Source organism: Trachurus trachurus (assembly GCF_905171665.1).
Source record: "Trachurus trachurus genome assembly, chromosome: 9".
Taxonomy (NCBI): Eukaryota; Metazoa; Chordata; class Actinopteri; order Carangiformes; family Carangidae; genus Trachurus; species Trachurus trachurus.
In genome coordinates, this window is record NC_139895.1 from 21,219,414 (window position 1) to 21,240,294 (window position 20,881).

Genomic DNA, 20,881 nt, shown 5'->3' on the forward strand with positions numbered 1-20,881 from the left:
ACAGTAATTATGATGATAATTAATGATAATTATGATAATAAATAATGTGAATGCAGCTCTGGCTGTCAAGAGCACGGAGACATGAAAAGTTCGAAGACATTCAGGAGAAGTTGTAGACTTGATTTATCTGAGCTCAGCAGGCAGAAAGTTCCATAGTGCAGAGGCTGTAAGCTCAGTCATACTTTGACACAAATGTGATCTGGGAATAACCAGCAAGGCTCCACTGGTGGATCTCAGTGGTCGAAGGGTTTCGGACAAGGTCAATAAATTAGAGAGATATTTAAGAGCAAAGTAGGTTAAGGCCTTAAAAGTGAGTAATAACTTTTTATTTTTGGAATTTGAAATTTAAGATGGAGCCAATGAAGTGTTACAAGAACATGGTATTGTCCTGGTAATGCGTTGAGCTGCAGCGTTTTGTACGGAGCTGGAGAGGGTGGAAGGAGCCCCAGTTGATACTGCACTAAAGTGTTTTGCATTCATCAGGCTAAGAACAGATAAAATCACATACTGCCTTTTGAAAATCAATAATTAATCAAAAATAGAGATTATACTGAGTGTGAAGGAAAATAACATTTTTTACTAAATCATTAAAGCAGCCCTAAATTCCTAGCAGACTGCTTGATATTATTTGACAAACCATCGAGTTTAGCACCACAGAGCTGATAGATTCAGGGTAACTGAACAGAATAACCTCAGACTTACAAAAAAAAAGAAGATAAAATCCTAGGACATCCAGGATTAAACATCATAGACTTTCTGAGACTTGCTAACCTGCTAACCTGGTAGGATCTGTAGATGTTAACTGGATGTATAAGTACATCATGACTTTGAGTAACCTGGCCAGGAAGCCGAATGTATGGCGAAAACAAAGGGAGCCGAAAATGCAACACATCTTCTTACAGAACTTTCTTACATTCATCAGATGAATATAACTCAAAGTGTTATTAATGTTAACGCTGCTTTGTGCTCGCTGCATATTTTCTAACACAGTCACCATATCAACTGTATAAGCCAATAATGTGTGTTCAGAACTTGTGCTGCCCCCAAGTGCCCAAAAAAATCAATTAACGCAGGTTTAATTGCCAGTTATGTTCAAATCAGTCACTGTTGAGTCAGTTAAAAGAGCTCACTTCAAGGGACTTAACACTGATCCCTCAAATTTAACCAAACCTAGCTTGTTTTGTACAATGTGGATACAAACAACTACTAACACAGTTACATACTCACCTTCTTTATCTCTTGCTTGGGCACAAGTTCGTGGTAGCGAGGGATGATAAGCTCAGCTTTGCCTTTCTGCTCCTTATTAATATTTATGTTTTCATAGGATGTTTCTTGGACTCTGAGAGAGAAAGAGAATGACAATGTCTTTGCGAACAGAAAACTCAGGCAAACAGATGAGATATAAAAAATCACAACAAAGAAAGAGACAGAGCAATGGGTTTAAAACCACACAAAGCCAGAGAAGGAGGAATGGGTGAGATAATAAACTTGAGAGGGGAAGAGAGAGATATAATGGAAAAGTAAATAGGAGGGAATAAACAAACCAAAGAATAGAGAGAAGGATTGGAGAGATGGAGTACTGAGAGGTATAAAAGAAAAAAAGGCTGAAATAATAGGTCTGTGAGCAACAACAAGGGGAGTAAATACAGACACCACAACCATTTCCAAATGATTCTGATAATCACATGTGTATCACAGACATGTTTGTGTGGGTATATAAAGGGTTGCATGCACTTAAGTCTACATGGTATGATTACTCACATGCACCTCCCCAGTCGATTCCTGCATGAGTAACCGAACTGTCTGTGTCTGTGTGTGTGTGTGTGTGTGTGTGTGTGTGTGTGTGTGTGTGTGTGTGTGTGTGTGTGTGTGTGTGTGTGTGTGTGTGTGTGTGTGTGTGTGTGTGTGTGTGTGTGTGTGTGTGTGTGTGTGTGTGTGTGTGGTAAGTCCACCAGTTTATAAATGCTGACTATGCTCCAACCTCCATCAATAGAAATGCAATGGGAGAACTGTCAAACATAATGCCCTTGATGAGATGTAGGAGTAAAGCAATATTTTACTTTGATGCAACAGTGTCTCTGTGGTCTAAAGGCTGAAGGGCAGTGTATTCCTGAGATTAGATGTCCTGCAGCACCAAATACAACCAGCCTTTTGGCTCTTTATTCATTCTTTAAAAGGTTTTTATTCCACATGTATCGATGGTTATCCATTGAATTTATTCAGAATCACAGCTGATACCTGTTTGGCAGCAGCAAAGTTCCTGAGGTGCAGTTAACTCCAGCAGCTCGAACTTATCAACTTTTCAGGAGGAGTGGCCTCCAAATTGCTTGGATTAAATCAGCCTTAACTGATAGTAACAGTTTAAAAGAATAGCTTGAGATTTGAGGAAATGTGTGTATATGATATTTTGCCTAAAATGGGATGTTAATGCACTTTTATGTCGGTAGATTAAATATAGGGCCACAACCGAGCAGCTGGTTAGGTTAGCTTAAAGCAGATATCAGTGGAATGTTTTTGTTAATATAAGTCCTAAATAGTCCTATTTTCCGTCAGCAATCACTTACATGAAGTATTTCAGCCTAAACACGAGTCTCTCCGTCACTCTGCTCTGCTGTAACCCGAGGAGAAAATTTTCCTTGTGGGATACAAGTGTTATCCAATGAGGAGAGAGAACGGCATGAAGGGCTGTGTGTGCAGCCAAGGGATGCGCGTGAATGTGGTGACGTAGCACGAGGACCAATTGATGCCTGACAAGGGCGGGGGCTGCTAACTCATGGTGCGTTCAAAGAAACTCGTACTTTGTGTTTTTCCTTCCTGTGAAGTCATACCAGTTCGATCTGGTACGAGTTCACGGGTCGGAAGTTACGAGTGGCCGTTATAGGGAACTTTCACAGACAACAGGATGGTAAAAACACGAGCTACGGGTTACCTGGAACGCTACCAAGTCGTAGTTGTGACTTGAAGCTGTAACTTACGGTTTCAAAAGCCTGCCTTGAACGCAGCATTAGCCGAAACGGCCGTGAAGCTGATATCTGCTTTAATAAAAAAGACTGGAGACTAAAAGGAGCAGGGGCCAGCTAAAGCACCTGTTTCCAGTCTGTGCTGCTAATTTAAGATAAGCAGCTCTTGGGTGTATCCTTACATTTACCATACACAAATATGAATGTGGTATTGATCTTCTCATCTGCTTCACAGCAAAAATCCCTAATTAGCACCAACCTACTGCTTTCACACGAAAATGCAGTGATAAATGTTGTTGTTCATATTTCACTGGAAGTGAAAAATAATTACATTTTCTAATATGGCATGTGATACTCACATTTCAGGGTAATATTGTCCTGGACCTGGTCCAACTTCCACCTTTATCACTTCTCTCTTCCCTGTCAATTTGCCAAAGTGGACCCCTTTATACTTCTGTGTAGGATTTGTCTCTGACTGGAGAAAGAGAAAGAGAAAGAGTGAGACCAGAAAGACAAAAATGTGTGGAGGTAAGAAGGGGATGTCAGAAAGTATTGGCCAGAAAGAAAGAAAAAGAGAGCAGATGATAGATAGATAGATAGATAATTTATTAGTACAGACTCTGGGTCCAGTTAAAAATACAAGACAGGACAGATGAGAAGGGAGAGAATAAGATAAGAAGATAAATGGATGAACAAAGTAGTAGAAAATAGATTGACTCATTCACACCTATCTGCTTTCTCTTCCAACCAGGGCTCATGAAGTTGGGGCTGAATGAAATGTGAAGTTCAACTAAATGCCAAAGTATGTCAGAGATCTGGGGGAGACCCTCCATCCTTTTCTTATCTTTTAGTTTTACAGCCTAGTTGCTCTGCCTTTGGCTGCTGTGTAACAACTGAGAGAAGTGAGAGATGTGCAAAAAGGAGCTGGCCAGCTGTGGCCAAACACATTTTAAAGCAGGGGTCTCCAACCTCTTCTTTACTGTGAGAGCTACTTTGAAGTCAGATGAATACAATTTAACAAGTCATCAAACACCAGTATTCAGAACACAGCTGTGACTCACATCAGTGTCAAATTTGAATCATGATTCAGTCAAACCATATTATAATTATTCAGTAAATTTGGAGATATTCACTAGATAAGCTTTGACCTGCAAATTATGTAAAAAATAAAAATAAAAAAGCCAATGGAATAGCAAAGTTGATAGACTCTATCGATAATACGCTTTCCATACCATATTTGAAATTCAAATTTCAGTAGAAAAACAAAACAGTCAACAATAGTCTTCATTAAATTCTAGGAAGGAAGAATCAGCAGTTGTTCATATGGGGATTTTACTTTACAATCTGGTTCCCAGTTCACAACATTTAATTTCCTCCTGACATAAATTTCTGCTTGCCCGTCAAACTCTAAAAAAAAAACATCTGTATCAAATGACAAACAGACTCAGAAAAACATCTTCCTTTATGGAATCAAAAATCAAAGGACTCTTTCGTCCCTTTTCTAAACATTTCCTTGACCAAACTGTCTATTTTGTGTGGCAGGTTATGGAGGACTGGCAGGGAGTCTCAAAAAGTTTCAAACTCCATATGGTGTCTGTCGACTTATCTTAACTTCAACAGTGACAAGAGGACAAGATCTGAGGTTCTGTCCGCTGTGATCTTCCTATTCAGTTTTGAGCAAGGGAGATAGGAAACAAGGATGTTCAGATGCTTAAAGTTAAAAAGACAGACGTAACTGTTCTGCATTGCGCACAGACACATACAAGCACCATGATGGTATCACAGCTGGCATTGAGTTCAAAGGCACAAATTGCCTATTTATGTCAAGGAGAGCTTTTAAAAGGAAAAACAACAACACAGCTAGTGGGTATGAACATATTAATTCAGCTTTTGATAAAAGGGAATCATGGCAGGCTATTTATTATATAAATGAGAATAAAAAAAATATTTAAAAAAAAAACTCCATAAATAAAAGTTTCAGTAGGGCTGTGTGTGGGCAGAATCCTGCAGGCTGAAATTGCTGGTGTTGCTTTCCACAAACATATACACAACACAGCATGGGTCTGAATTTGATTCAGGTTCTGCTGAGGGGATAATCTTGCCTTCAATCTCACATCTTCACACCAAAATTGCAATACTATGTAAAGCAAACAATACCAATATACAGGGGTTATTTTACAAATAAACGGTGAAAGTACTATTCAAATAGCCTCTCTGTGCTGTGTGCTGTAATATTAGCCTCTCAGTTTTCTTATTTCTTCAGTCCAATACAGTTGTTTCATATCTTATACTAGAGATTGAACAAACATCATGGTGACACTGTTTCTAATTTAGTCCCAATGCTTTTATTATGCACATTCAGTTTTCACAGCCTCCATATTTCTTCTCTGCCCATATCAGCACCAGCAGATAAGTATAAATTATCCAGCTTACTGGCTTGTCTCTAATTCTGTGTGCTAAATTGATACAGACTTGACCCATAAGTATAGGGCAAGTGGATAAAAGTGATTAAGATGTTCTTGTGTTTCTCAATAACATTCAAACGGAAAAACAAAATAATGTTCTTTTGATTTTGCGTCTAATGTCTTATCATTCAAAGGTTGCCTCGCCACTTTGATGTTGCGTCTTCAGACAACCACTTAATTCCGCCTCTCCGCACTTTTGAACTCAGTCGGAGCACAGGCCGGGGGGGTGGGGGTGTTTTAAGTTTAAAGGAGCAAGTGTGTCAGATGGAGACAGACAGAGGGATGGAGACAGACAGAGACGGAGCCTGAACTTTCAAAGGGTGAGCAACAGAAGTTGAGACGGAAAGAAAAGATCCGCAGATGGATGCACTGCTGATGGCCCTAAATCACAGCATGCCTCTGTGCCTGCTCCGCTGTGTTGACACAACCTCAGCCAACACTCAAGGACACTGTTGACTTCCTCTGGTCATTAACAGATGAAAAATTACTTAATTGAGAGCCAGACCAGCAGGCGTGTGCATTATTTTAAGTGAATATTATAATATAGCTTGAAGAATAATTACTAATGGCTCTCTTTGTTGGCATGTAAAATGGATGAGCATTGGTGCGCTGTGGCTTTTTTAAAGTGGAGCTGCATTCATTAGCTATGGAAATGGGTTTTGGGCCAACTGAATGAGGTGAGGTGGGGGTTCAGCGGTGCATTAGATCTGCCTAACACTAATGGACCTCGCCTCGCGGGCAGAGTAAGTACTCTCAGACACACACTCTCACAGACTAATGAAAGCACACATGCGTGCACAAATGAGCACTTCACATTCTCTGATGGATGTACATTCAAACTTCAACAGGAGCGTGCATGTGTGTGTTTTGTGTGTATTCATCCTTACCGGGGATGAATTGTAGTAGGCTGGCCCTAGGGTTGGGTCTCTAGGAGGGGCCGGTTGCTTACGGAGCACACCCAGGACGTCCTCCTCGTAGCCAAAAGCCTGGCCCGGGGAAGGAATAGAAGGGATATCTGACTGACGAACTAGCCGGAGACTTTTTGCCTGCAGCCACTGCAAGAGAAAAAAAAACAGGAGAGAGGGTGAGAAGAGAAGTCATCGTTTGTGATGGAAAGAATGCCCTGGCTTACAAAGTAGCTGAGCACTGCCTAGGGCCAATATAGTTGTGTGAGACCGAGGGAGGGACAGAGACAGAGACAGCGGGAACAAGGAGAGGCAGTAGATAAGAAACAAAAGAGGAAAATGGAAAAGGATGAAGAGAGAAGGAAAGACACGCGCAGAGGTGAGGGAACTGGAATGACGGGGTGGGTGAACAGCAATGAAATCATCTCAGGCCATGTACACGCCAGCCACTCTACTACCTTCCTACTGCTGGAAGAAAGGTGCATGTGCTATTCAGGTAATTACATATTGCACGGGAGGAGAAGAGTGTGAGCATAATCTCTATAGGGACTCTTTCATGTTTGGTGGCAAAAGTTTCAAATGCTATATTCTTTGAATGAGGTAAGCTAATCGTTGGTATCAGTCTGAATCAAATAAAAAGCCCTGAGCTCAGTGCTTATCTGTGTTTGTATATGCTGGACATAAATTTGACGTGGAGAAAGGAAAGAGAAACTTGATATCTACTCCGAGTTCACTGCATGGCTGAACTTCCTATGTTCCACAGTCATTGCTGATAAAGCTGGAGGCTGCTGGACAGAGACTACTTTATCCAAAATGCAACAGCTTTTTTCCAAAGTTCATATATGATGCAAGATGTTAACTGAGCTAAAGGATCAATAGTTTATGTGTTTTTAAGTGCTTCATCTTTAGTTCTCTATCTGTCTGAGACATTATCTGTCACGGTAAAAAAAGAGGGAGGGTTTGCTGAACCAAATCTGGATTTACAACACCAAAAGGCTCAACTATGAGTTGAAGTTGATGAGTAGTAATGATAAACCTGTCAAAGGGGCTTGCCAAAACCTCCTTGTGGCTGGTAGAAAATGGTGAGAAAAGTTTCAGGCATTTACAACACACAGAAGTGAGATGGACACAGACAGAACTGTCTCCAAGCTTTCTTCAGGGGTATAATGTAAGAGCCAGAGTCAGATTAAGGCCTAACTCTGCCACTGCTGCTGTATTAAAATTGGCATCAATAGTGGCATCACTACTGTCACCTATGACAGGTGAAATTCAGGTAATGCCACCCTGTGAATGGAGGTTCATGGCAGATTTACGCATAACACAACATAATTGAGAGTTATAATATCATCCTTATCCTTGCTGATCTTTGGCATTTCTGTATGAGGAAGGTATTGTCAGTTGAATGGTTAAAGTTACAGATGCTTAAAATACTTTTCCTCTGTCTGATGTCTTCAGATTCCATCCCTCATTGTCATCATTATCATGATTACTGAGCCTCTCTCATAGTTTATAATAAATGACTGTGACTGGGAATGTGAAAATTGGGAGAATCTGGACATATCAAGGACTATCAATGTCATACTGAAACTTTATTTGACTCCATGTTCAATGTATAGACTACATAACTAAATGTGACTTGTTTTCAAATTTAGTCAGTTTTTAACAACAGGAGAGATGTAAGTGTTTACACCAATCTAAACAGGTTTTTAAAGTAGCAGCTTGTGATTTCCATAAATTGGTGTTGAGTGGTTTAACAGATGGCAGAGTTGCCAAAGATAAAGGCTAAGTTACTGGCAAGGTACTGTCTGCAAGTATTGGCAGTTACCACGTTTGGAATGAACGCTGCTATTCATATTGTTTGTCTGATGAATGGCACAGATACAACACAACACCCTGCACAGTGCTGAGGAGAGTTTACTGTAGCGTGTTAGCTACTTTCTTTTCTTTCCTTTTTATTGTGCTGCGGAGTAAAGGTTATTAACTCTGTCCGTGTGTGTGAGAGAGAACTATTCCTTGTATGAGATTACTTTTTGATCCTTTTTTTTACCCATATGTTTTCCAATTAGACACATCATACAAAAGCCAACTTACATGAACATCATGATTGTCTTAAAAAAGCAAATCGATTGACCCACCATTTTTCTGCCAAGCTTCTCAGTCTGTCCATCATCCGCCGGTACAGCCCTGAGTGTATTTCCTGAGGCAGGCAGCACATTGTAGGTCCCGGGGCCAGGAACCTCTGACACCACCTCCTCAAACCGCTTGGAGCGGCATTGAAGACTGCAGCCACCATGGACATTAAGCTGAAGAGATGAGGATATAATAGAAAGACAAAGACAGACAAAGACAAAACAGATTCTTTAATGATTTGTAAACATTATCTTCACTTTGCTCCCACTTCATGCCTTCCTAAAATGATGAAATATAGTTTTCCATATTTAATGGGAAAAAGCACATGATACTTCTTTGCACTCGCATCTGGACAGCCTAGTTTGTTATTCTTCAAACAACTCCACCAAAATTACTACTATTATATTATAATAATACTAAAGGTATTTCAGTTATGTGAGTGGGTGCTAAAGGACATAGCTTACGTGACATTTTTTATACATAGATGATGATATCATGGCCCTTTTGTTCTACCAACTGTCCCCCACCAATCTATGGCTCTAATACACAGTCAGGGCCGTACTTGCATAAAAAACTGTTGTAACCTGCAGTACCTTAACAGGTGAGGTGTCATACTCTCCAGGTGCTGGTATGATCTCAGGGGATTCAAATATTGGCGGTCTGTTGGCCAAGGACAGGAAAGGGGCATAGCAATCTGCAAGAAAGGCAGTGTACAAAAATAGTCATAATAGACTACTTAAAGCAGAAGTAAGCGGAATGTTTGTGTTAATATAAGTCTTAAAGGCCCCATGGCATGAAAAATGTGATTTTGGTTATTTTTTGGTGCTTGGGGAGGTCTCTGGGCCACGTATATACTGCCCCATGCATCAAACTGGTCATAAACGGAGAAAGGCACACCGCCCATTTGTAGGAACATTCTCTTTAAGACGAGCAGATAGCACTTCCTCCTTTCTGTGATGTCACACACAAGGTAACTCCGCCCACCGTGACCAGTTGTTTTTTTTCAATTTTTATGAATGCAGCTTAGGTTTCAGTTACTTGCCTGTGATTGGCCCGACCACATGCTACTCTAAAACAGTGAGCCAATCAGAGGAGAGGTTCTCATTCTCTCTTCTGATTGGCCAAATGACCTGTGTCTGTTAGAACTCCAGAAAGAGGCAACAGAAAGGGGCAGTAGAAACCATATTAAGCAGATCACAGGTCCTCAAAACCAATGATACATCTTGTTAGGGATATCAGCAGGTAAATAAACCCAGAGAAAAGTGCACAGCATGGGGCCTTTAAATAGTTATATCTTCCGATGGCAATCACTTAGAAGTGTTTGGTCTGAAACACGCGTCTGTCAGTCACTCTGCTCTGCTGTAAGCGGAGGAGAAAACTTGTATCCTACCACCTTTATCCAATGAGGAGAGAGAACGGCATAAAGGGGCGGTCCTCTCTGTGTGTGCAGCCAAGGGATGCGTGTGAATGTGGTGACGTAGGGACGAGGGCGGGGACTGCTAACTCCATCGGCTGACAAGAAGTTAGCCAAAACGACCGGATCGCTTACTTCTGCTTTAATAAATTATAATGTCTGTGTTTTTTCAAATAACTATTTAGGAACACATATTATGGTTATGTTTATTGCATGTTACAACCTTCCAGTAGCATTATTTGCCCCCCTGAATACTATATTCATAAGCACACAATATTAATGTTGTCATCCTAATAAATTGGTAAAGGCATTAGTAGGCTATATTTTGACTAACGTTACTTCAAGTGTTTCCATCTGGTGTTAACATTTTAACATTATGGCTATGCTCGTTACAGCAGCCTATATTTTCTCCAGAGAGGAAAAACGGAATAAGGTTGATTTCTTAATTTAAAAGTAAACTCGAGTTGAGGAGGTTTGATCCTACCTGATACTTGAAACTTGGGCTGAGTGACATCATACGACCCTGGTCCAACCGTTGACTCGGTGCCGCCGCTTGTTGTCATGAAGGTCACTCTTGGAGTTCGTCTATACATGTTAGACATGATGGCCCTGGCTGAAAACGAAGTGGCAGCTCCACTTCACATCATCTGCACAGCACAGACCTCTGCTAGAGTCGGTCCAAAGTAGTTCTCCTCCCGTTAGGTGTTTATTGTGGCCCCAGGTTAAAGCATTCCTCTGCTGCTGCTCCCCTGTCTGCGTTACTTAGCGTCGTTGCTTGGATACCACATACACGCCGCAGCAACATGGCGTTGATGTTATTTTCAACCACCTGTATCTAGCCTATCATTTGAATATTTATGTAACTCCAATAAACATCGCTGTAGTGACTCACATTAATGCTTTTGTTTCGATACTGTATATTAAAAGTGTTTTAATTGATTTCCAACAAAGGATTTCTTTCATCAGGGTATGATTCTGTTGTAGTAGGCCTATGCCCTATATTAAAATGGTTAGCGGCTTCAATGCATAGCAATAGGCCAATCCCACCATCTAGTGGATGAATTAAATGTGACAAAGTGATCTCCATCACCATAAATAACCATTGGACTCAATTTTGATTTCCTGTAGGCTAAACAACGACTCAGATGATAAAAACTCAGCCAGGGTAAAGCCAAAGTGTCTCTCTGCAGTGAACTGCATCCTAACTTGCTGTCATGTCTTTTTGCAGAATTTGACTTGCACATTGGTTTGACAAATTATAGGCTAATTCCTAAGAGGGATGGGCATCCAGCACAGTAGGCTAACAGTACTGTAGGCTGTAAAACATACAACCTCAAAGAAAATTGTTGTTTTCTAACAAAGCAGTTTGCCCTACTCCTACTTAACCCTACTGGTATTCTGTTCAAGTAAAATTATATTAATGATTGACCAAAATAGTGTTTTAGAGGCCAATGATCATATTTAGACAGTAGGGTGGCCAGTGGCTGATAGCGTAATGTTAATATATTCTCTTTTTTCCTATCCTTTAAAATAACCCTAGCAACAACAAATAAGAAACAAAATGCCGAATGTAAGTGAACATCTATTTAACACTGTTGTTTGCACAAGAACAACGAATGAATAATAAATCAAGGTTTAGAGCATTTGAGACAGACCAAAAAAACATAAAGCACATAGGAAAATATAAGCAATATCATAGCAGCATTTCTGCTTTTAGATACAGTCCCAGTAAAACAAAGTTACCCGGTTTATGAGCTGCAAGTCATAATGCAAGGAAACAAAGTTTTTACATTTTCTTTATCCTGTTTGTTTTCTTCTCATAAACGGTCCCAATCTCACTGAATACTAAACCTAAGCAATCGCTTACAGTACTGTTAGAATACAAAACTTTGCTTGCATTTTCACACTAAAATATTGCAGTAGCCTAAATGTAATATAGACAGCATGCAAACATTGTTTATTGCTATTTCAGTGCAAAAAATTAACTATATTGAACTTTGAAAGCTACAGTAGGAGTTTAAGTCAAGTCTGCCTTTGTCAGCTACATTAGGATGGCTGTCTCATGGTGTTTGCATTCATTTTTTGTTTAGCCTTGTGACAGTTTTCATTGGCAAATGACAGTAATGAAAAAATGTCATCAACTGGCCAGATTAATGTTTGTTGTTCATTTGAAAGCTGTAAAATTATCTGAAAGTATTTCCAAAACCACAAAAAGGACAGAAGATAGTCCACAAATTGATATTTCCTTTGTCATTTTAGTCTATAATTATTATTATATTATGTAGTATTCTTTTCTTTTTTTGTGAGTAATGTAACTCGACAGACAAGCAAACACCGTCAGACCTGTCAAATCAGGACTGGGGGTGAATTTTCTTGAGAAGAAATCATGGACTGAGCAGCCTTAATAAGTTGCTATCAATGTTTTCTTTGGGGAAGAAAACTTCTTTACATGGAAAAAGGAAATTACATAGGCTACAGTAATACTAATAAAAGAGGAAAACCTGTGGAGAAAAAAATGCAGTCTGTCATTGTGGCTAGTAGGCCTATTTGACCAGAGGTGTCAAACATACAGCCCGCGGGATTGTCAAGTGTGAAAATTAATTAGAAGACAGAAGAGGCATAATATTGTTGAAATTGGATATTTCTTCTCAAGAAATTTCAGGTTGTTCATAATGTTTTGTAAATATAGTTCATTAACCATAAACATCTTAATAATTTACTTGCAGGCCTACTTCTTTGCTCTAAAAAAAAAAAAAAAGGCAACAATTAGGTTATTTATTTTACTGGTCCAGCCCACTTGAGATCAAATTGCACTGCATGTGGTCTATTCATTCCTGATGGTGTAAAACTGATTTCCTGATGAGCAAAAAAAATTAAAAATAAACCAGCAGAGATCCACAGGCTGAGGGAAACAAGTGAGAAAAGGGGGAGCCTTTTAAACCAGAGGAGGGCAGCAGCAGGCTTCAGACGAGCATCACCTGCCACAAATTCACACGAAGTGGTCGTGGTGTCTTTAAAGAAAATCGGAAATGTCAAATAGATTAGAAAAATAATCATATGCGATGAGAAATGCTTTTGTTACAACTCCAGACGTATTCTCCACACATCTGTGACATCAACTTGGGTTACTAAAATACACAAATAAAGGTTATAACTTGCTGATGCAAGTGGAACACCATATTCATATGTTTTGCACATAAATATTTTAATGTGAAAGATGAATTGTGATGTCCTTTTAGTTGCAGCATCGTGCGGAGCAGCTAAAGTTGTTTTGTTGATCAAATTAAACACTAATCAGTCCACCAATGTCTGTTTTACTCACTTAATTTCGCCCAGAAAGCACGACAACGCGTCAGACCACGGCACAGCGGAAGGAGTTTACGGATACGTCCGTGAAGGCAACACGGGTTATCGCCACCACCATCGCAGCCAGTCTCCGTCACCCCCCATCAAGGTGTCACCCAAAGGCAGCTAACTACCCTCTTCACTCCGCGTTCAGTTGAACCGTTTTTAATACACATTACTGCTTGACATCTCGGGGCTTTCGGTGCCATGAAGGGAATCAGGTTTTTCGTGGTTTTCTTGGTGCTTTCCGCGTCTTTGCTGTGCACAACCGAAGCGGGCAGGAGCAGGACCAGCAACCAGAACAGCTTCCGACGGGCAGCTAACGGCATCTACCAGACCCTGAGCAGTGTTTTCGGGGAGGACAACATCAGAGGGTTGTACAAGGTCAGTGTTTGGGGACATACAGCGGAAGGTTAACAGCGGAGGGCATCTGTGTTGGAGCGGCCATCAGGCGAGGCGCTTTCAGCGGTCCGAGCATGGCGAACAGGAAACAAGTGCGCCGGGGCCTGGCCAACAATTTCTCGGATGCCATTTTGAAAAATTAGCCTTTATCCCGTGTGTTATCCACCTATGGAGGTGGTGCGGCGTTACAGCAAACACTTAAACTAGTAAAACAAGTATTGGCATGTTTCAACGTGTATCACTGTGTAACCAGTTCTCATTTATTGAAGTCAGTCCAACGCCTGATTGTATTTGATGTCAGCTCATAGATGACACATAATACCAATGGTCCAGGCCATTAAAAATCCTTCTTCTTCTTTTTTATGTCGATTTCACCTCCAATTTATGAGAAAGCTGCACTTGCTAAGGAAACACATTGACCTGCACACTCTCATTGGTGCAACCGCACTTCCTGCATTTTGAAATCAAATGTGTTTCGTGTAAGCCGCCAAATGAAACCCACACTGACACATACTTGACTTGAGCATCCGTTACTTTGAGAAGTAGCGCGTGCTTGACTTGACACAAAACGGATGCATTTACATACCGATATCCCTCCGCAATGTGTCCCGGAGACCTACTGTCAGCATGCAGACAGATTACAGTTAAGAGTGACCTGATGGAGGTGACCTATGTGCAACCAGGTTAGGTGTCCCAGAGCCACAGCCCTGTATATGTCTATGACCCTGACAGTGTCAGATGCTTTACTGGCTCAACAAACTAGATCATCATTAGCACCATTAATCACACTCTAGCCCTGAGCTATAACAGTTCAATGTCTGCATGCAGCACTTTGCTGTTAAAGCTGATATACTGCTGCATGGGGCAGGTTTCACTGAAAACTCTTCTTTGACAGTGTGAACAAAAAGCCAATTGTAATTATATTACCATTGTATACACACCTTTGTTTTCTGTCTTTTATAGGCCATTTGTTGAGTGGAGAGATGTTGTGATACAGTTTTCCCTTCCAAGACAGATTCAGTACCTGATTGACAAGAGTAATGGACAGATACCATTGCATTAAAAGGAGAAATGTTAACCCTGTAGGGATGTGCTATTATTACAGTCATCATCCTGGCCATAGTGGCAGCCATTAAAATGAAGGGCTTGTACACTGTTTACATTGCCTTTAACTGGAGGGACTTTCCAATGTAACAAATTGCTGACATTTTGCTAACAGCCAACATTATATATTATACAACTTACTGGAAATCAATTCCTCTTTGCTATTTACCTTTGCCCGTGGCAATAAATTACATGGTAGCAGATCTGTGAGTACACAGACTTGTGATACCCACTGATGTACTTTAGGCAGTATCAGAGGCCTTTCTGACAACAGCATCGATTGAGCAATTGTTTTATAATGTTCAGATAACTGTAATGTCTTTTTGTTTGTTTTATAATTGTCAAGATCTAAAGCGGATGTGTCACTTCCCCAAAATCTGTCTTGTCAAGTTTTAATACTGTCCTTTCCTCCTTACATTAGGCCTGAGAGCACAACATCACATAGCAGCTGTCACTAGAAGCTGACAAAGCTTTGTCTTGCTCAATAGTTGTGAAATTAATGCAAAATGTGGACAATGCTAACAAAACAAGTTGGCTTAGAGGGTGCTGTTGTACAGTACACACTACAGTGCCTTTATTATTATTGCATAACTGCACCACAGCTCTCTTGGTTGATGTCAGTTCAGTTTTTAAAGTCAGGGTCTTGTTTTCAACAGCTAGTTTTTATGCTTTTAAGATATTTTTTAAATGTAATGTGTTGAAGTAATATGGGCTTTTGAATGATAGAGGTTACCTTAACTAAACTGATGTTGGGTCATTACAGTATGGGACTGAATATCTTATGTGGCAGTTCAGTACTCTCACTTCATGTTGTTTCTTTGTGTAGTTTTTCTCCAAAACAACCGAGAGGTTTGTCCATGGAGTGGACTCTTTTCTGGATACCATCTGGAAGATCTGGTCAGACCTGCTGGATGTGATGGGCATCGACTGTAAGTCCTTGAACATACTCAAAGAGACAGAAAAGCAAAGCATGTCACAAATTTTAAAAAAGTTGAAATGGTCTAAAATAAACACGGCCTTCCCAACGTTCAGAATGTAAACTTCCTATTGTCTCTCTCCTGTTTAGCCTCCAACCTCAGCCACTACTTCAGCCCCACGTCTCTCACCAACTCCCCAGCACGCGCCCTCCTCCTGGTGGCCGCCGTACTCGTGGCCTACTGGTTTCTCTCCATGTTCCTGGGGGGTTTCTTCTACCTGCTGCATGCCCTGTTCGGCCGCTTCTTCTGGCTAGCCCGTGTCACCCTTTTCGCCCTGTCCTGCCTCTACATTCTGCAGAAGTTCGAGGGCGACCCTGAGCGCGCCGTGCTGCCGCTGTGCTTCATCATGGCTGTGTACTTCATGACGGGGCCCGTGGGAGCGTACTGGCGTCGGGGAGGCGGCGCAGGTTCGCTGGAAGAGAAAATCGACCACTTGGACACTCAGATCAGGCTGCTGAACATCAGGCTGAGTCGGGTCATAGACGGCCTGGAACGCACCGGGGACCAGTAGACTTAGGTGGCGGTGAGGATGAGGGGGGGGGGGGGGGGGGGGGGGAGGGGGGTTGTAGGAAATGGCTGCATTTGATGTCAGAATGCTGTATCCTGCGCACATCTGCCGCAACACAACTACTGGGTATTTACAACTCTAATGTCAGTTGGGGGACAAAGCTAGGCTTGAAAACAGTATTTTAAAGGAATGAGTTGATTTTAGTTCAAGATACCTAAAAATCCTCAGAGGTGTGGACAGTGATCGTGGAGCTCACGCAAATCAACCAAACAAGTTTTTTTTTTCTTTTCTTTTTTTCTCAAGGCTTTGAACGTTTTTTGTTATATCTGTAAAGAGGTTATCGGAAAGATTTGTCCATGGTTTTCTAAATGCTGGTCTAATTCTACAACCCAGCTACTTTTGAGAAACAACTAAGCTGGGTTTGAATTTTGTTGTTTGGATAAGCATCGTCAATGCTTGTGCTAAACCAATAAGCATATTTCATGTATGTTTTGTTTATTTCTATAATTGTGAATAACCTGGGCGGTACAATTCTTGCACCAGTTCATCCACAACTACCCCACCCTCACCCCCCACCTTTTTGAAACTATATTGCAGGAGGAGAGTGATAGGGTGTATGATGCAGGGGACAGATACAAACATTGTATTTCTGATGTGTAAAAATTGTTAAGGTGTTGGATAGTTGTCCATAGTAAGATTTATTTATTCCATTTCCATCCAAAATGTTGAAATTATGTAGATCTAGTTTGTTTCATGAAGCCACATTTCCATAGTGACAATAGATTGACATCAGGACCTCCTTTTCGTGAGTGAATGTGTGTTTGTGATGTATAAGCAAACGTATCTACTGGAATGTATGTGTGTGTGTGTGTGCGTGTGTGTCTGTGAATATGTCAAGCGTGTGAAATGAAAAGCACTGTATTATGTAATCACCATCAGACTTGGAGAAAATGCAGACAGACAGCAATATCTCAGGGACTCAACCAACATATATATATATCGAATTGGAAACGAGATATTAAGTATATTAAAATATCATCTTGGCCTCTTTGAGTCACTCGGCAGTTTTTCGTATGGTTTCAAATCTGTCTCAGTATCGCACAATCCTTGTGTTTTTGCATCATGTTGGAATTGCAAAGTTTGATTTGTATCTGATATCAAGACCAAATCCAGCTTTTCATTCATAATTTCACCTCTGGCATTGACTTACTGTACAGATTTGAACTGTAGTTGTTGGTTCTAAAGTTTAAATTGGGAAAATGTAAATATGTTAATGTAGTGGCTTATTCGCCATGAAGCGGTGTAGAAAAATGTATTTAGAGTCCCATCACACTGGCTTGAAATCTGTCTACAGGTTCCTCTAATAGGACTGGATTTTAGTCGAGTATAAATAGGATAAATGTCTTGATTGGTTTGTGCATTTGATCCTGAGTGGGGTGTGTGCAACCCAATTTTAGCCTGCTTTAGAAACAGCTGTAAAAAGAAAAATAATAATGTTAGCATGCGATCATTTGTCTTACCAATAATTGAATGATAGATCTCCGACCAGCCTGACTGATTTACACAGTATATCATTCTGTTAAAAATAGTGCTTTAGACACATGCTTGGTGTGCATTACTGTAGCCATTATTTGTTACTTTGACTATAATTTATGCCATTATTTTTTATTTTTTATATTCTCATCATGTACTGTCCAAAGAGGCTGAGCCCTGTTAGTGTTTTTATTACCTGCCTTGCTTCATTATGCTTATCATATCTTCATCTATTCATATTCCCCTTTGAGCACTTGATGTAAACCCAATTTATAGAACCTGGGCTCTTGTGAACATGTGCTTTTATACAAATGACCCTAATGCTGTGCAGCTTGTGGAAGTTGTTACTTTCAGTGTCTCATGAGAAAGACTTGACGAAAGCTGAAAACAAGTCAGAACAGAGGAGCTCTCACTGTTTCCTCATGACACTACCACGGCCAAAGTATCAGTACATTAATACTCTGGGCACTCATATTCCTGCAGCAAGTATTAGTATTTGTAAGGCACTATGGGTCGTACCTCTCAGTTTCAAGGGTGCATTTTTAACATTTAACATTCTGGAGAGAGCAAGTAAGAGATACAAACACATGGACTCTGGACATGTGGTTTTCATGCATCGGCTGACCTCAGGTTCTCATTAGACCGGTTGTCTCACCTCTCAGGCTCGATGCCAATAAAATTCAAAAGAGCAGAGTTGTCTGTCTAAATGCAGAATGAACCATTTGTTTGTAAATCTCAGAGCTTGTTGGCTGTTCTTATTTTTACCTAACCATGTCCAGTTTGTCCCCTGCAATACCACCCAGGTAGCTCATAACAGCGAAAAGTTAAGATGAGATTTTCTTGCATGCAATGTTTTATGCCTATAATGTTACGTTAACGTTGTATACATGTTGACGGCTTAGCAGGGGTGGGAGATGGGAGTCTCATGACTTGACTTAAGACAGACTTGAGTTACAAATTTGAAGACTAACAATGATAAAAGACGTGATTTGTTTTGATTGACATGACTTGATAATGGCTTGGGTAGAACTCCTGTATCCAACATTTGGGATTCTTCCCTGGGCCACGTTTCATTCGTCCACCAAGGTGGGAGCAAATCGGCTCAGTGCTTCTGCTGAGGTGAAAAACACAACCTCTTTGGAGGCTGTGGTAATAACAGTTATTACAACAGTGGGTGGCATGCAGTCACAGTGGGCTCCAGATTGACACAAAATGTCAACTACAATTTACGATTTCTAAGTTGTCAGCAGCTGCCACAGTTGTTGTAAGGTGAAATAAAAACTTAATGACCATTGTTTTTTAACTGATTCCATATATCTTGACTCTTGACTTGGGGACTTAGTAAGTAAATTGGAACTTGTCTGAGACGTGATGAATTGAGACTCGCCCGTGACTTACTCCCACCTCTGCTGCTTATGTAGAGTGCCCCTCCAAAATGTGATTTGTGATGTGATGCATTAGCCACGTGTTAATTATATTAGAGCTTTTGTATAATGAGTCTTTTTTTTTCATGTTACATTGCTGTTTACATTTGCACTGAAACTGTTGTGTACTAAGTTGACCAAACAGTCACATTCACGAGGGTTGTATATTACAAGACATAACCCTCTGAATTTATTTCTCATTCCATCTTCAGAGCCATGCTCTCTGTGTCATGATCTGGGACTTGCTGGCAAATTTTAAAACGTGTAAAAGAAAAGTTTTTTGTTTGGTTGTTGTTTTTTTTCTTCCATTATTTTGAATAGGTGAAGCTGACCTGAGAGGGGGGCTTTAACCTGTACACTAGTAGTGTTTGGTTTGCCACAACAGTCTGTAGCCAACCTGTGTACGTTTGAATAATGACAACATGTGTAATTTATGAAGGATGTAAATTATTACCTATGTTATTGAAGGAAGGTTTTACTCAGTTTTCCAGTGGCATGGTACTAAAGTAGTTGGAGTCAAGTGATCTTAATGGGGCCAGGCTCTCAGTCATAAACATAAACGTGAGATACTGGACCTCACTTGGTTCACAATGTCAAAAGAATCAGGATTTTGAGTGGTATTTATCATATCTCGTGTTTCAGGCACTGAAACCTGTTCAAGAGGGGAAAATAAGAACCAGAAATGAGACAGTTTGTCTTTGTGTCGCTCACACGTGCTCTTACAGTTCTCTTATTTCTAGCACAACTAAAATGTCTGTGTGACAAAAACCAGCTTGAAAACTCTCCAAAGGCTCCAAGGGGGAGGTCTTAAACTCCCTTTGAAATATCATGGAAGAGACACTGTATACTTAAAGTTGCCACTTGCTGTAGATCTACTTATGTACCCTTTGTTGTTACAGTACCACTATGCTGAAGGATGCCAGCGTTGTGTTGCGCCCCTCAGCACCTGATTTAATTCTTCATTCAGATTAATATTTATTTTCTTCTGTCTGAATGATTTGTAATCCCATTTTCTTAATGTACTGTATCCTACTTATTCCTATTCTTACACGTACCCTGCTTTTTATAAACATACTGTGCCAATAATGTTTATTTTTCATTAATTTAGTGCTGTTATTTGTAACTCAAATTTTGAGTAGATGCCAATAGATTTTTTTTAATTTTATTTCATCAATTAACATTTATAGACCTTTTTTATCTGAATATTTCTGTACTTCAGTGATGTGGCAACTGCCAAACTGTTCTGCCTGCTGATGTCTACTTTGTGTGTGAGTCTTTATGAAAACTTGTTGATGGATAAATGGTTTTTTTGTGTCAGAGTGAAAATGAGGTCCAGATTTGATTAAATTAAACACCACAGTCTGACTGAAGGTCTTCTGCCTCTCTGAGCCATCAATAATGTCACACATGTACAAGTGAATTTCCTGCAGAGTGTGTGTGGGTTTTTATGTCATGATAATCACTATTAGTTCAAAATTTGAAACAAACAAAAAAAAATTAGTGAAATATGTGAGAGCCTTTTTGCGGGTATAGCACAGTCAGGAGTTTATTTGAAACTAATGTCGGTTTTGAATTTATATAACTTAAATTGACAATTGTAGCATGACGTTCAACTGATGAACTCTTGTTCTTCATTTAAAGCTTTTTCCTTCATGTGAATTATAAAACACCTTGAAAATGTGTATGCATAAATGTACACTTGATAATATTAGCT

At 40.2% G+C, this 20,881-nt stretch overlaps 2 protein-coding genes across 2 annotated transcripts in view; one reads left to right on the forward strand and one right to left on the reverse strand.

The window, feature by feature from the left end:
- Window positions 1-10,467, reverse strand: part of stpg2 (sperm-tail PG-rich repeat containing 2) — a gene marked incomplete at its 5' end in the record, with an annotated part of 51,021 nt that extends 40,554 nt beyond the window's left edge. Inside the window, 6 exons of the mRNA XM_083978579.1 lie at window positions 1,228-1,339; window positions 3,320-3,435; window positions 6,313-6,480; window positions 8,466-8,633; window positions 9,054-9,154; window positions 10,359-10,467. Coding sequence (XP_083834705.1) covers window positions 1,228-1,339; window positions 3,320-3,435; window positions 6,313-6,480; window positions 8,466-8,633; window positions 9,054-9,154; window positions 10,359-10,467 — 774 coding nt within the window. The remainder of the gene's footprint in view (window positions 1-1,227; window positions 1,340-3,319; window positions 3,436-6,312; window positions 6,481-8,465; window positions 8,634-9,053; window positions 9,155-10,358) is intronic.
- Window positions 10,468-13,307: 2,840 nt separating this feature from the next.
- bri3bp (bri3 binding protein) lies at window positions 13,308-20,504 on the forward strand. Its single transcript, XM_083979615.1, has 3 exons — window positions 13,308-13,603; window positions 15,552-15,654; window positions 15,792-20,504. The coding sequence occupies exons 1-3, from the start codon at window positions 13,427-13,429 to the stop codon at window positions 16,211-16,213; spliced, it is 702 nt and encodes a 233-aa protein (XP_083835741.1). The 5' UTR covers window positions 13,308-13,426; the 3' UTR covers window positions 16,214-20,504.
- Window positions 20,505-20,881: the final 377 nt, after the last annotated feature.